A 14,916-nucleotide genomic window follows, 5' to 3' on the forward strand; every position below is an offset into this window, starting at 1 on the left:
ATGGCTGTGTATTATGATGCTAAGCACTTTATATACATAGTCTAAATTTGTTCGCAGCTTGAGGCTCTAGCCCTAAATGCGCCTTAGTCTAAATACATCATACACCATCAGGCATCTCTCATATTGTGGAGTTATACTTCATAACTGTTTTTGCCATCATTGCATCACTTGGGTACCTACCCACTCACTGACGAAGGGCCAAATAGCCCTGAAACAGTGCTGTCTGGGTGGTGGTACCTATCTGAGAATAAGTAACACTAGTCTTCTCCTTAGGTGAAGCGTTACTTATTCGAAGTAGTGCAATATCATGGCAACTCGTTGTGAAGGCATTCACAATATGAGATATAACCTAAAACGATGCCACCTTAAAAATTTTCTGTTTATTCAGAAATGGCTGTGTATTATGATGCTAAGCACTTTATATACATAGTCTAAATTTGTTCGCAGCTTGAGGCTCTAGCCCTAAATGCGCCTTAGTCTAAATACATCATACACCATCAGGCATCTCTCATATTGTGGAGTTATACTTCATAACTGTTTTTGCCATCATTGCATCACTTGGGTACCTACCCACTCACTGACGAAGGGCCAAATAGCCCTGAAACAGTGCTGTCTGGGTGGTGGTACCTATCTGAGAATAAGTAACACTAGTCTTCTCCTTAGGTGAAGCATTACTTATTCGAAGTAGTGCAATATCATGGCAACTCGTTGTGAAGGCATTCACAATATGAGATATAACCTAAAACGATGCCACTTTAAAAATTTTCTGTTTATTCAGAAATGGCTGTGTATTATGATGCTAAGCACTTTATATACATAGTGTGTGTATATACAAAGAGAACTGTTTTCATACTGCCTATCTGTCAGAGTGAATCATTTTCATATTTCATTTAAATGTGCCAGAATATTCAAATTTGGTCTGTGCATGTCTGAGAAAGACTTTCTCACAATATTATGAGGGACGCTCCCAACCAAGAGTTCATATCTTAGAATTGAATCTACACATAGTACCAGTACTATAAAAGGACCACTGAAGGTGCTCTCTTCACATATCAAGTTAGAAGTCTTTTCCAAATGCATTTAAATTGCAACGTCCTGGCCCATAATGCACATAAATGGCTAATCTCAACGAAGAGTCTGCACATACATCTACCTTTCCCAGTCTGTAAATAAATTGACTGAAGCTGAGCAGGAATTATGTAATTTGTATACATCCTCACATACACAAATAGGAAAACGAATGCAGGCACTGCAACAACCTTCAAGAGCCATTTAAAAAGTTCATAAACTTATTTTTTATCCTACTATACATAATAAAATTAATAAATTAACTACATGTATTATTTTTCTGGAATTATAAACAATCAGAAGCTCAAATGGCAGGTGTGGAATTGCACATGTTAAGTACAGTTTGACTCATTTACGAATGTTAAAGATGATATCATGATATTGAATGTATTTAATGATATACCAGAAAAGAGAGTAAATAATTATAGTTATGAGAAAGAGAGCAAGAGAATATTTTTTAAAATGTGTTCACATTCTGACAAACTTTAGAAAAATGCTCGAAATGGAAAACCATTTAAATTCTAAATAAAGTTCCAGCTTAGCTACAATAAGTGTATTACCATACACTGTATACAAGTTTGGAATAACATAACGAATATATCTAGGGTTTGAGCTTGTGGTAGATTATCATAAGTCAATGTTTCACAATGTTCTCTACTACATTAAATCACCTAAACTGTGTACATTTATGTATATGTATGCATATATATATATATATATATATGTTTATTTATATATATATTACACTTAACAAATATCAAAAATTTTTTTTTGCTCTATAATATCAGCTATATTTATAATTTTTAAAAGATGATAAAATGATAAAGCATGATGACTTTGGTATCAAACGTTTAAAAACTGATAAGATTCCTTGCATAATAATATCAACCATTTATGGGAGCTGATGGCCAATATACAGAGTAATAAGTGGCAATTTAGATGAATATTCAGCATAATGTTTTCAATCTAATCAACTGCTAAAGTAAAGGAAATAAAATGAAATTTTCACATTAAATATATATGCTGTATTTAAGCCTTGCCTTCAATGGTAAAAATCCAGACAGCTTCACTAATGTTCAAATAAGTGAAGGAACCTGAAACATATAAAGATGCATTTCAAATTATACTATATACAATTAAAAACACTTATATGGACTTCATGATGGACAAAATTCTATGGAACCCAGTGGGATGGAACCCAAAATGGCTCTTCTTCTACTCTTCTGGCAAGAAATAAAAGATCCTGGACAGCTCGAGAAAGATCGTCATTAATAATAGTGGCATCAAACATGTGTCCATATACGTGTTCGATCTGCTGACTTCTCTCTAGAATTTCTTGAAATTCTTCATCCTAACAAGAAATATAAAATTTCCTTATCATACAGAGGTTATGTATTTTAATCAAATTCAACATGCAGAGAAAAGATATAAGCAATAATAAAAATTAGTTTATTTGATGAAAAAATGGCATTTTTTCATTCTCCTGATTCTTGTTTTCCTTATCGTTCTCATTTTTTCCAAATATTCTTCTTTAGCCTCTTTCCCACATACCATAGCTTCCTTACACTTTTCCTTATATTCCAATAAGAATTTAATTTTATTTATAAAAAATTCTTATATTTTTTCCACATAAGTTCCAAAAATTCTAAGTTCTTGGATCCACATGGAAATGGAAATTTGTTGCCTTTACTGATCTTCCCACATCTCTTTGCAACATCCACTAAAGTTCTCTTGTCAATCAATTCGACCTTGGACAGGCCGTACAAAGCTCAAGGGGTAGAACTTTTGTGGATATGTCTGTACTTGTTATGAGGAGAGACTTTTTTTACAAGGATGGATGGGATATACTTAAATACAAGGGGTGTAAGATTATTTACTGATGATCTCAAAGCAGTGTTAGATGGGTTGGTAAAGAGCTAGCTGAGGAAGGAGATACATGGAATAACAGTTATTAATCTTCTAACAGCAGCCGCAGGCACAAGCGTAAGTGATTTTTGCACTGTTTCTACTGGAACATGTAGCAGCGTGGAGAACCATAATGAGCCATAATTTTGGGAGCCTTCCTGGATTCAGGGGAGATCCCTTCAGATTGGAGATTATTAGCTTGACTTCTGTTCCAGGGAACGTAATGGGGTCACAGGCTAAAGAAGTAATGCAGGCCCATCTAGACAGAATGCATTTATACTGCAGTCACAGAATGGATTTGTTAAGGATTGGTCTTGTCTGACCAATCTAATTGGATATTATGGCAGACTGCCAAAGAAACTGGATGCAAAAATAATTTTTACATCATGTACTTAGATTTCAGAAAACCTTTTTATACTTTTCCACATTAAAGACTGCTGTACAAATGGAAGCAGTAATTCCAGAATAACATACCAATTGGGTAATACCATACTCAAGATAGTAAATAAAAAAAAAAATAGGGTAATTGTGGTTCAACATGAAATTTTCTGAGCAGTACTGAAGGCTCATGGTGTTTTGTCGTGATATACAGGAATTTTGCTAGCAAGGACAAGGTGGTGATTATCTCATTGTATGAGGTAATGGTAACGCCACATCTTGAGTACTATGTACAGGTCTGGAAGCTTCATTTCAAGAAGGATGTTGATCTAAACATCCTTCTTGTTTAGGAATATGTGGAATTAAGGGCAAGTTACTGCTATGGAAAATGGATGGTTGAGAAGGCAGAAAAAGACAGGAGAAGACAGAGTTGTTATCAATGGGCACTGCTCTCCTTGGGCAAATGTTATTAGTGGAATCCCCAGAATTCAGTGAGGGGCCCATTGTTGTTTTCAGTATTTATTAATGATATTTCTGAAGGCATATCGAGCCTAATGTCTAAGTTTTCAGATGATAAGGTTGACAGGGGGTTAATAACAGTAATCAGAGTATGCAACTTCAACGAGATCTAAATAAATTAAGCAGATGGGCTGAGATGTGGCAACTGAAGTTAAACTGACAAATGGAAGGTACTTCATATGAGTAGCAGTGATTCCAGATTAATGTAACATCTCTGTGATACCACCTCAAGGTAGGGGAGAATAAAAAAAGACCTGGGGATAACTATGTAGTCAGATATATACAATCAGTATAAACATTTTGCCATGTTTCATTCTGCCAAGAATAAATCATTGAACATATTTAAGTCAAGCGAGCTCAAACCACACAATCAACTCAAATGCACATGCTTGCTGCTGCTGCACTCCTGTGCTAATTACTTGTGTAATCTGCTTAAATACACATTTTGACACTTCTGACTATGATAAAGATTGACTGGAAATAAAGAAAAATTATTTATTTATTAATTCAAAGGCATGAGTATTTTCTCCTTTACGAGGTAAGTTTCATTATTTAGTTTATAAATATATTTAATTATTTTTTTATTATTATCAATTTTGCTTATGAAAAAAATCATACCAAGCCACCGAGAAGCAATGTTATTGAAAAACTCAAGGCATGGATACTCCCAATGTGAATTATGTAAATATGGCAATATCACAATGTACCTCTCTCTTTTTCTGTGTTGCCAATCTCCAAGTTACTTGCCAGCCAATACAGTAATATTAAAATCAGTAGATAATTCCAAAAATTCTAAGACTGACTAGAACTACAGTTATACAGAAATTACAGCATGGATTTGTTAAGGAAAAATCTTGTCTGCCCACTCTCATTAGCTACTATGACAGTAACAAAGAAAGTGGATGCAAAAATTTATTTTAATATCATATACTTAGACTTCAGTAAAGCTTCTGACACTGTTTCACATGAAAGATTGCTGTACAAATTGCAGCAGTGTGACACCAAAGGCAAGTTACTGCTATGGATAAAGGGGATGGCTGAGTAGCAAAAGACACAGTGGTGATAAATGAACACTGCTCCTCTTGAACTAATCATATTAATGGAGTCCTGTAGGGTTCAGTGTTGGATCCCTTACTGTTTTCAAAATGTATTAAATGAATTTATTAATGATATTGATGAAGGCATATGAAACTTATTGTCTAAGTTTGCAAATGACACAAAGGTCAGCAGGGTGGTTAATAGCAGGAATCAGGGCATACTACTGTAATGAGACCTAGAAAAATTAGACAGAATTGCAGAGAAGTGACAATTGAGTTTTAACATTGATAAATAAAAAGTACTGCATATGGGTGCCAATAATACCAGAATAAAATACCAACTGAGTGGTACCACACTGAAGGTGGTGGAGAACAAAAAAGATCTAAGAGTAACAGTAAGAGTGACAGTTCATTAACAGTTCTGTCAATGACATACAGGAATGTTTTCAGAAGGGATGAGGAGGTAATTATTCCGGTATAAGGCAATGGTTGGCTACATCTTGATTGCTGCATACAGGTCTGGAAGCCTCATTTTTAGGAAGAATGTGGATCTGTTGGAACAGGAGAAGAAACAAGCAGTAATAACAAGGTATGTACGAAAAGTTTTAGGACTAATTTTAGCGATACCATAATTGCCATACATTGGTCACTACTGAAACTATTCACTATCAAGTCTGAACTGGCTACATGCCAAGTTTCATCAGTGCGCACAAAGATTTCTGCTGGAAAGTTGGGTTTAAGTTGGCACAGTAAAATCACATCATCAAGGATCGAGGACCAAGCAAAGAGTGACGATAAAATCTTGTTTTAAAGCTGGAAAAAGTGCAACCGAAACAGTTGCAATTGTAAGTGCAGCTTATGGACGTTAAGCACTATCACGATTCAATATTTAATATTTTTTTGCTGGTGTGGGCAGTTCTGTGAAGGGTTGGAAGACGTGTTCAGGATGATGTGCAGAGTGGTCACCCATTCCAATTTCATACTGATTTGACCATCGAAAAAGTTTGGCAGCTGTTGATGGAAAATCTTTGCCTGTCCCTCTGAATAACAGCAGACCAGCTTCACCTCAGAAAGGATACCGTGTGTTCAATATTGTCAAAGATTTGAAAAAAGGAAAGTGTGCTTTCACTTGCACTGATGGTGGAACAGAAGAAAGAACAAGTCGCTACATGTCGAGATTTGATTGAGATGGCAAAGAGCGATCCAGACTTTTTAAAAAAAAATTATAACTGGCAATGAATCCTAGTGCTTTGCATATGAACCCGAAACAAAACAACATCAGCTGCATGAGTTGGAGGAAATTCACTGAGGCCGAAGAAACTCTGGTTCCAAAAACAAAATGATGTCAGCGACTTTTTTGATTGGAAAGGAGCTGAACACAAATAATTTGTACCAGAAGGACAGACAGTCAACTCTGAATTTTATAGAGGAGTCATGGGCAGACTGTTGAAAAGAATTTGGCGTGTTAGACCAGATGTGGCTGAATAGGTTAATGACTCTTGTTTCTCGACAATGCATCTTCACACAATGTGGCCATTGTCAAGCAGTTCCTTGCACACGTCAACATTCTCCATATTCACCAGATTTGGCACCTGCTGCTTATTTTCTATTCCCAAAGTAAAATCTAACCTGAAGGGCCACCATTTTCACTGTGTTCCAGAGATCCAAACCAGAGTGACAAGGGAGTTAAACAGGACTCCACAAGTTCAGTTCCACAGAGCCATCCAGAAGTTGTACAACTGTGCAAAGAAGTGTATTGAATTGTATGAGGGATGTACTTTGAAGATTAAATGGTAATAAAATTTTTTTACTTGAGATTTTTGATTTTTTATGAATGTAATCCTAAAACTTTTCAGACATACCTTATATTAGTCAGGGGCACAAAGGGGTACTCTTACCATAAAAGACCTCAACTCTGCAAACTGCAGCAACTGAATACTAGGCACCTATGAAAAGATGATTGATGTGTTTGTGGCTTTAAATTAATTAATTAAATTAAATGCTGATAGCATCCTACTCTTTTTTGAACAAGCATGATACATAAATTTAATTTTAAAAAAGACTGTTGGGGATAGATACACAAAAATTTTCTTTCAGCCACGGAGTGATTGATCGTTGGAACAAATTTTATCTGGTATTGTGAAAGTGAATAGTTTGAATAAATTTAAAATTGAATTAAACAAAATACAAAATATTAGAGGGAATAGAAAGATGAGGCTGGGTAGTCTTTTTTTGTTTGTTTGTTTGTTTGTTTTTTATTTGGCTGATGCTGTATAAGCTTCCTTCCTTGCATCATTTGCCACTACTAATACTAATATTAACTGAATTCTCAAATGAACCTGTATCACTTAGAATTCATCATGAAGTTTTTTTATGTGGACAATTTTTATGTTACTCTATTCTTTATAATTTCATAATCATATGATGATTTCATATGATGATGTGGATATAGCTGTACTGCATCCACCTTCAAAATAACAAAAATGTATGGGCTACATTCACTCCAGTGTTTTCCAAAGGGAAGAAATGAATCAGATTCTTCAAAATGAATACAAGTGAAATTTGATTTATGAAATTATCACTTCCTGGAATAAATGTGTTAAAATTCAAACAAAATGTAATTTCTACTTTATTCAATCTAAATGCATATAAATATACACTGCCCTTTCATTAATATCCAGACACTCCTCCACTGATAGTTGGTTATGTCCTACCCAAGCTGTAAGTGTCAGACAGAAATATAAATATGCTTGTACGCCTTCAAGGAGACAGTAGTATGATTCTGAATGCTCTTGCATTCAGAATCATACTACTTCCAGAGTGGAATGATAATAGTATGGCACAAAAGCAATCAGTCTGTACATGACATTTCAGTGGCACTGAAGATCCTTAGGTTGATGGATTGGTGATGATGTGACCTGCAAATGGAAGCAGACTGGTGTTGAAACCATCACAAAATGACCAGGAAAAACCTTCAAAGCTGGCATAACGACAGGAGAGCCCTGCAAAGAACTGTACACTCAGAACACATATCAACATTGTCGCAGTGCATGCAGATCCTCAGTAAGACCCACTATTCTTGTAAGGCCTGCTGTCTTGGATCAGACCAATCCAAGCTGTGCTTTTTAAGTGATGAGTCATGCTACATGGTCTACCAACCCAATGGTCATGTCTGGGTGTGACACGTCCAGAGAAAACTACCTGCTGGACTACACTGTCCTGACAATGAAGTTTGGCAGAAGAAGCGTATGATCTAGGGTTATTTTTCATGGTTTGGTCTGTGACTATTTGTTGTTTTGGACAAGATCATGAATGCCAAGGTCTGCCTAGATGTACTGGACAATAATTTATTATCTATGTTGAGACAGCACAGTGGGGAAGGTCCATATATGTATCAGCAAGACAATGGTCCATGTCATACTGCTTGCATTGTGACGGACTGGTTTGAGGACAAGAGCATCGAAAAGCTAGGCTAGCCAGCCCAGAGCCCTAACTTAAATCCTACAGAGAACTGCTGAGATGAATTTGATCATCAGGTACATATGAGGAGAGACCCCCCCCCCCAAAAAAACAGCTGAACTGATCACTGCTTTGAAGGCCAAATGGCTGAAAATATTGGAGGACAATTACAAAAAGTGATGAGGGAGGGTGTTCCATGGAGACTAGTGGCTGTCATAAAGGCTAAAGATTTCAGCATACATTATTAGTTTGCCTGTAAATAAAGGTTATTTGTAGATATGTAGGCGCCTGGATATTAATGATAGGGCAGTATACGTTATGTTGTAATATGTAATGCTTTTCTTACCGAAAAACCACGAGAATAGTTTTCATCAAAGGTTGATAAAGCACAAGAACGGCTTCTTGTTTCCTTCAGGCGTGTAAAGGGTGGTGGTTTGATGAATATTACAAATGGTTTCAGCTGGGGTGAGCGAAGGGTTTTAAGTGCCTAAAAATGAGGAACGTTAATTCACTATAAATAGATGATCTTTAATTCTATTTCCAAATGTTAGTTTACATATATTGCTACTCCATTGCTACATTTAAAAAATTAGGTTTTAAATAAATATTTTAATATGTTACGTTAATAACAATATAAAATACAGATACAACAAAAAGTAATTATGTGGAAGGAGGAGGAGGAGAGAGAGAGAGAGAGAGAGAGAAGAAGAAAATTTAATTATAATAAAAGAAACTTTGCCACAGAAGTCAAGTACAAATAAAATAGGGAACATTTGGCAATGCCATATTTAGGTCTGCTGTTGTTATTACCTATCTGTAGTATGGCTAGCTTATAATCTAACTTAAATTATCTTAAATTGATGAAGGATGGTTGTAGAATATGTGTGCAGAAGTTTGCCTTTAGCTAATGAGTGGTTGATTGCTGGAAAAAAACTTCTATTTGATATTGTAATACTAATACTAATCAGTGTGAAGAACTAGGATGAAATCAATGTCACTGGGATCAGAAAAACTTGCGAGTCAGTTGTTCTTATTGAGATAAACTGACAGGATCTAATTTGTGTGAAAAGTAGATAAAGAGAAGTTTGTGATTTCTTGTGCAGGGCTGTTGCTACAGTTAAAGAATCGGTATATATATTATATACAGATTCTTTAACAGATGCAAATTACTCAAAATATTATTTAAAGGTCAAAGCTATCTTTATTGCATAGAATTCAGCTGCTGTGAATACACTGCATTCAAGTGGTAATAAGACTCAGACAGTAGACGTTAGAAGGATTACTACTTCCACGGCACCTCCATTTTTGAGTAATCAGTATATATCTGAAAAGAATGTGTATTAGCCAAAGCATGGGCAGCATATAACCATCTAAAATTTTGCCCTGCCAGGGATCTTCCCCACTTGCAAAACTAGTTATCACAAGGAGATGCGTACACTGCTCATATAAGTTGTAAGACAAAGGTTGTCTGTGTCTTAGGAATTATTTGCAAGATGTACATTTCATTGTTGCTTTAGTTTTATTTAACCAGATTCCTGTGTGTTTATTTTCATTGGATTTGTTTCTATATGTTTACCACTGAGTATCAAAAAAGTATCTCCAAATGTGATGAGAAGGCAGAATACTGAATTTGACTGAATAGTTAAGAAGCAGCAGTGTTCTCCTAAAATGTAGCAGAGATGCACTGACATCTATATGCTGACTATGTATGTACTGTAGATGTTCTGAGAGGCTCCAAGAGCTGTCCTGAGAGTGCCATGTTGAGCTATTGAGCTATATTAAGCCAAGACAATAGGTCCTCCGTGCAGAGTCACAAATTATTTGGGGCTCCACAGTCTAAGCACAATTTGATTAAAGTTTGATATAGGTGTGGAAGAGTATAGCCATCAGCCCACCCACATATCATGGATGAATTAGCCTTAAGAATATTCAACTTCTTCATAGACAGGGCTTACCTGCTTTATATAGTTCTGAAAGGTAAATTTAGAATCAAGTATTACGCCAAAGAACCAGATATATTTGTCATGTAGTATTGGCTGAGTTCCCATCACTAGTTCAGGATCAGATTCATTCATTTCTGCTTTTGCAGAAATGAATGACTGCCATTTTGGATGCACATAGACAAAAGCCATTGCATAATGTCTATGACTATTTTATTTACTGCAAGCTGAAGCTGTCTTTCACTGGAGCTCACTGGAGCACACATTCTATGAGTGGCAAGATATTGGGAGGTCATCAGCATTCAGGCAAGTTACTGTTATGGATAAAGGGATGTTAAGTGGAAGAAGACAGAGAGTGGTTATCAATGAGCATTGCTCTTTATGGACTCATGTTATTAGTGGAGTTCCCAATGGTTCAGTGCTGGGTCCATTGTTGTTTTCAATATTATCAATGATATTGATAAAGTATATCAGGCTTAATTTCTAAGCTTGCAGATGATACCAAGTTTGGCAGGGTGGTTAATGAGAATCATCAGCTACTGCAACAAAATCTAGGAAAACTAGATCAATGGGCTGAGAAATGGCAGTTGAAGTTTAACGTTGACAAATACAAGGTACTGCACATGGGTAGCAGTAATCCCAGAATAACTTATCAACTGTGCAGTACTACACTCAGGGTAGTAGAGAATGAAAAAGACCTGGGGTAATTGTGCAGTCAGGCATGAAATTCTCTGAGCAGTGCATGCAGGCCGCCAGAGCAGCTCATGGGGTCTTGTCAATGATATACAGGAATTTTGCTACCAGGGATAAGGAGATGATTATTCCTTTGTATAAGGCAATGGTCAAGTCACACCTTGAGTACATGCATACAGGTCTGGAGGCCTCATTTTAGGAAGAATGTAGAGCTGCTGAAATGAGTGCAGAGAAGGGCAATTAGATTGGTGAAGGGAACAAAAGGGTGCTCATACCTAGAAAGGCTTTTCTGCAAATTTCAATGTCTCAAGATGCTGCAATGTGCACCTGCGGAGCGATTTGATTGAGGTGTTCAAAGCCTTGAATGGATTGAGTAAGCTCAATGTTAGTGGTATTCTTCCACTTGTTGGGACTACACACGAGGGGGTATAAATTCAAGTTGAGGAAGGATGGTTGCAGGACAGATGTGCAGAAGTTGCCTTTAGCCAGCAGGTGGTTGATTGCTGGAACAGGCTTCCATCTGTTGTTGTGGAAGTGGACAGGTTGAATAAATTCAAGAGAGACCTGGACAAATTCTTGAAGGATATGGATGGGTGAACTGCATTTTTTTTTTTTTTTTTTTTTTTCTGGCTGCTGCTATATAAACTTGCTTCTTCCATCATTTACCAAAAAAAAAAAAAAAAAACCACAGGTATTCAGTATTATAACACTGAATACAAATCCCTGTGGTCACTGCAAATGGGCTTAAAGAGAAAGTTACCATGCTTAAATGTAAAGAAGGAGTTGATGAAATTTGTCCAGAGATTATTTATCACACACTGCCATATCCCCCATCTATTATAATGGGTGCAACTAGGTATACTCAGGTGAAATCCCAGAGACTAAAGCAATTTACAAAGTTAGTTTCAAGGGAAAAAAATGGGTAATTACAGACCATTAGCATTAGTAGAGGCATTTGATGCAAGAAAGCAAGCTTATGCAGCATCAGCCAAAAAAAAAATAATAATAAAAATAAATAAATAAATAAAAAATAATCACTTCCACTTCACCCCTCTGTTCGTTCGAAATGCCTGTCCAGCTGAGCCTTAAACTTATTTAGGCTATCAACTTCCACGACAAGGGATGGAAGTCTGTTCCACCAACCAACCACCCGCTGGCTAAAGGCAAATTTCCTCACGTCTATCCTACATCTGTCCTTCCTCAATTTGAATTTATGCCCTCTCAGGTGATTATTCTGAGCAAGAGGAAGAATCCCATCAGCATTGAGCATGCTCAAACCATTCAAGGCTTTATACACCTCTATCAGATCAGCTCGCTGGTGCCTAGTCTCCACACACTGTAATTTGCAAAACTTAAGCCTTTCTTCATAAGAGCACCCCTTTGTTCCAATCACTAATCTTGTTGCCCTTCTCTGTACTCGTTCCAGCAGCTCTACATCCTTCTTGAAATGAGGCCTCCAGACCTGTATACAGTACTCTAGGTGTGGCCTGACCATTGCCTTATAGAAAGGAATAATCACCTCCTTATCCCTGCTAGAAAAATATAAATATACAGGGTGTTTCAGTTAAACGTTTCAGAACTTCTAAGAGGGGTAGAGTACATCCTGACAACTCGAAATCATATAGCAATGTGGGGTCGGAAATGCTTTCCTGAAGCGGTGTTGTACACAGAAGCACCATAAAGAAAAGAGACCGTAAGTGAGAAATCGTTTTAATAATACGTGAAAAGAAGCAAAAGGTACATGGATTAAAGTAAGTGTTCGAAGTTTCTTCCACGGGCTACAATGCACGCCTCACATCTCCGACGCATGGACATCCGAACATTCTGGAATACTCCAGGCAGCGTGTCCAGACACAGCAACCGGAGGATTATGCACATCGTATTGCTTTCGCACAGTGGTACCTTGGAAAATGTGCTACAAATGCCCTTTTTCCTGCTGAAGTGTTGTTTTCCGATGAGGCATCCTTCACAAGGGAAGGAATTTTCAACACGCATAACGACCATATCTGGGCGGTCGAGAACCCGCATGGAATACGACGTCGTGCGGCACAGATTCGATTTTCGGTCAATGTATGGGCCGGTATTATGGAAGATCACCTCATCGGACCTTACCTGTTACCGTGTCGTCTAACCGGACCTATCTACTTGATCTTTCTGCAGCAAGTATTGCCACAACTTTTGAGAGATGAACAGATTTCTGCATCGACGCAACAGACAATGTGGTTCCAACACGATGGAGCCCCTGCCCATTATAGCGGAGATGTTCGTAACTACCTGGATGTCACATTTGGTCAACAGTGGATTGGACGTGGTGGTCCCGTGCGTTGGCCTGCTCGGTCACCCGACCTATCATGTCTTGATTTTTATTTCTGGGGTCATATGAAATCGCTAGTTTATGACACCCCTGTTGACAATGCTGAGGAGCTGGTTGCAAGAATCGCAATAGCTGCCGAAGAAATTCGAAATTCGCCTGGAGTATTCCAGAATGTTCGGATGTCCATGCGTCGGAGATGTGAGGCGTGCATTGTAGCCCGTGGAAGAAACTTCGAACACTTACTTTAATCCATGTACCTTTTGCTTCTTTTCATGTATTATTAAAACGATTTCTCACTTACGGTCTCTTTTCTTTCTTTGGTGCTTCTGTGTACAACATCGCTTCAGGAAAGCATTTCCGAACCCCACATTGCTATATGATTTCGAGTTGTCAGGATGTACCCTACCCCTCTTAGAAGTTCTGAAACGTTTAACTGAAACACCCTGTATATCATCGACAATACACCATGAGCTACTCTTGCAGCCCGTCTGCACTGCTCAGAAAACTTCATATCTGCCTGCACAACCACCCCCCAGGTCCCTTTCATTCTCTACCACTGTCAGTGTAGTACCACAGAGTTGATACGTTGCTCTGGGGTTGCTGTTTCCCATATGTAGTACTTTACATTTGTCAATGTTAAACTTCATTTGCCACCTCTCAGCCCATCTGCTCAACCTTTCCAGATCCTGTTGCAGTAGCATAGTGTCAGTAGTGTCCTTGACAACCCTGCCAACCTTCGTATCGTCTGCAAACTTGGACATTAAGCTTGATATACCATCATCAATATCATTTATAAATACAGAAAACAATAATGGACCCAATACTGAACCCTGAGGGAATCCACTAATAACATTAGTCCATGATGAGCAGTGTCCATTGATTACCACTCTCTGTCCTCTCCCCCTCGACCACCTCTTTATCCATAGGCAGCAATTTGCCTCCAATGCCACATTGCTCCAATTTGTGCAGCAGTCTTCCATCTGCAACAGTATCAAAAGCCTTATTAAGATCCAAGTATATAATATCAAAGTTATTCCCTGCATCCAGTTCTTTTGTGACTGCATCATAGTATCCAATCAAATTGGTCAGTCAAGACTTCCCCTTAACAAAACCATGCTGTGTCTGAGCTATAACTGAAGTCTTGTCTAGATGATCCTGCAGTGCTTCTTTAACCAGTGCCTCCATTAATTTTCCGGGAACAGAAGTTAAACTAACAGGTCTATAATTACTTGTGTCGCCCTTTGATCCTCCTTTGTGAATTGGGGTCACATTTGCACATCTCCAGTCCATGGGTACTTCCCCTGAGTCCAAGGAAGCTCTCATAATTATGGCTAAGGGTTTGCTTACTTCCTTTGCTGCCTCCTTTAATATAACTGGATAGATCCCATCCACCCCAGGTGCCTTCCTTGTAATTATCTTCAACAATTTCTCCTCCACTTTACTCTCAGTTATTACAAGATTCTCTAGCTTACTGCCAGAGTTGAATACACCTCTGGCATTCCCCTCGCTGAATAACTCCTCATGTGTGAATGTCAATGCAAAATATTCATTTAGTTTGTTAGCTACCTGAGCAGGATCATCAACAGTTGACCCATCGATATCA

The 14,916-nt window shown here is 37.7% G+C and overlaps 1 protein-coding gene across 1 annotated transcript in view; it reads right to left on the minus strand.

Moving 5' to 3' along the window:
• Nucleotides 1-2,242: 2,242 nt before the first annotated feature.
• The window catches only part of LOC150082252 (MAGUK p55 subfamily member 7-like), a 199,411-nt gene continuing 186,737 nt past the window's right edge, over nt 2,243-14,916 (minus strand). The window contains exons 14-15 of the mRNA XM_090380462.1: nt 8,713-8,853; nt 2,243-2,419 (exon numbers count right to left, since the gene is read on the minus strand). Coding sequence (XP_090236588.1) covers nt 2,243-2,419; nt 8,713-8,853 — 318 coding nt within the window. The remainder of the gene's footprint in view (nt 2,420-8,712; nt 8,854-14,916) is intronic.

Source organism: Mastigoproctus giganteus, chromosome 8 (genome assembly GCF_048544385.1).
Source record: "Mastigoproctus giganteus isolate SK-2022 chromosome 8, ASM4854438v1, whole genome shotgun sequence".
Lineage (NCBI taxonomy): Eukaryota > Metazoa > Arthropoda > Arachnida > Uropygi > Thelyphonidae > Mastigoproctus > Mastigoproctus giganteus.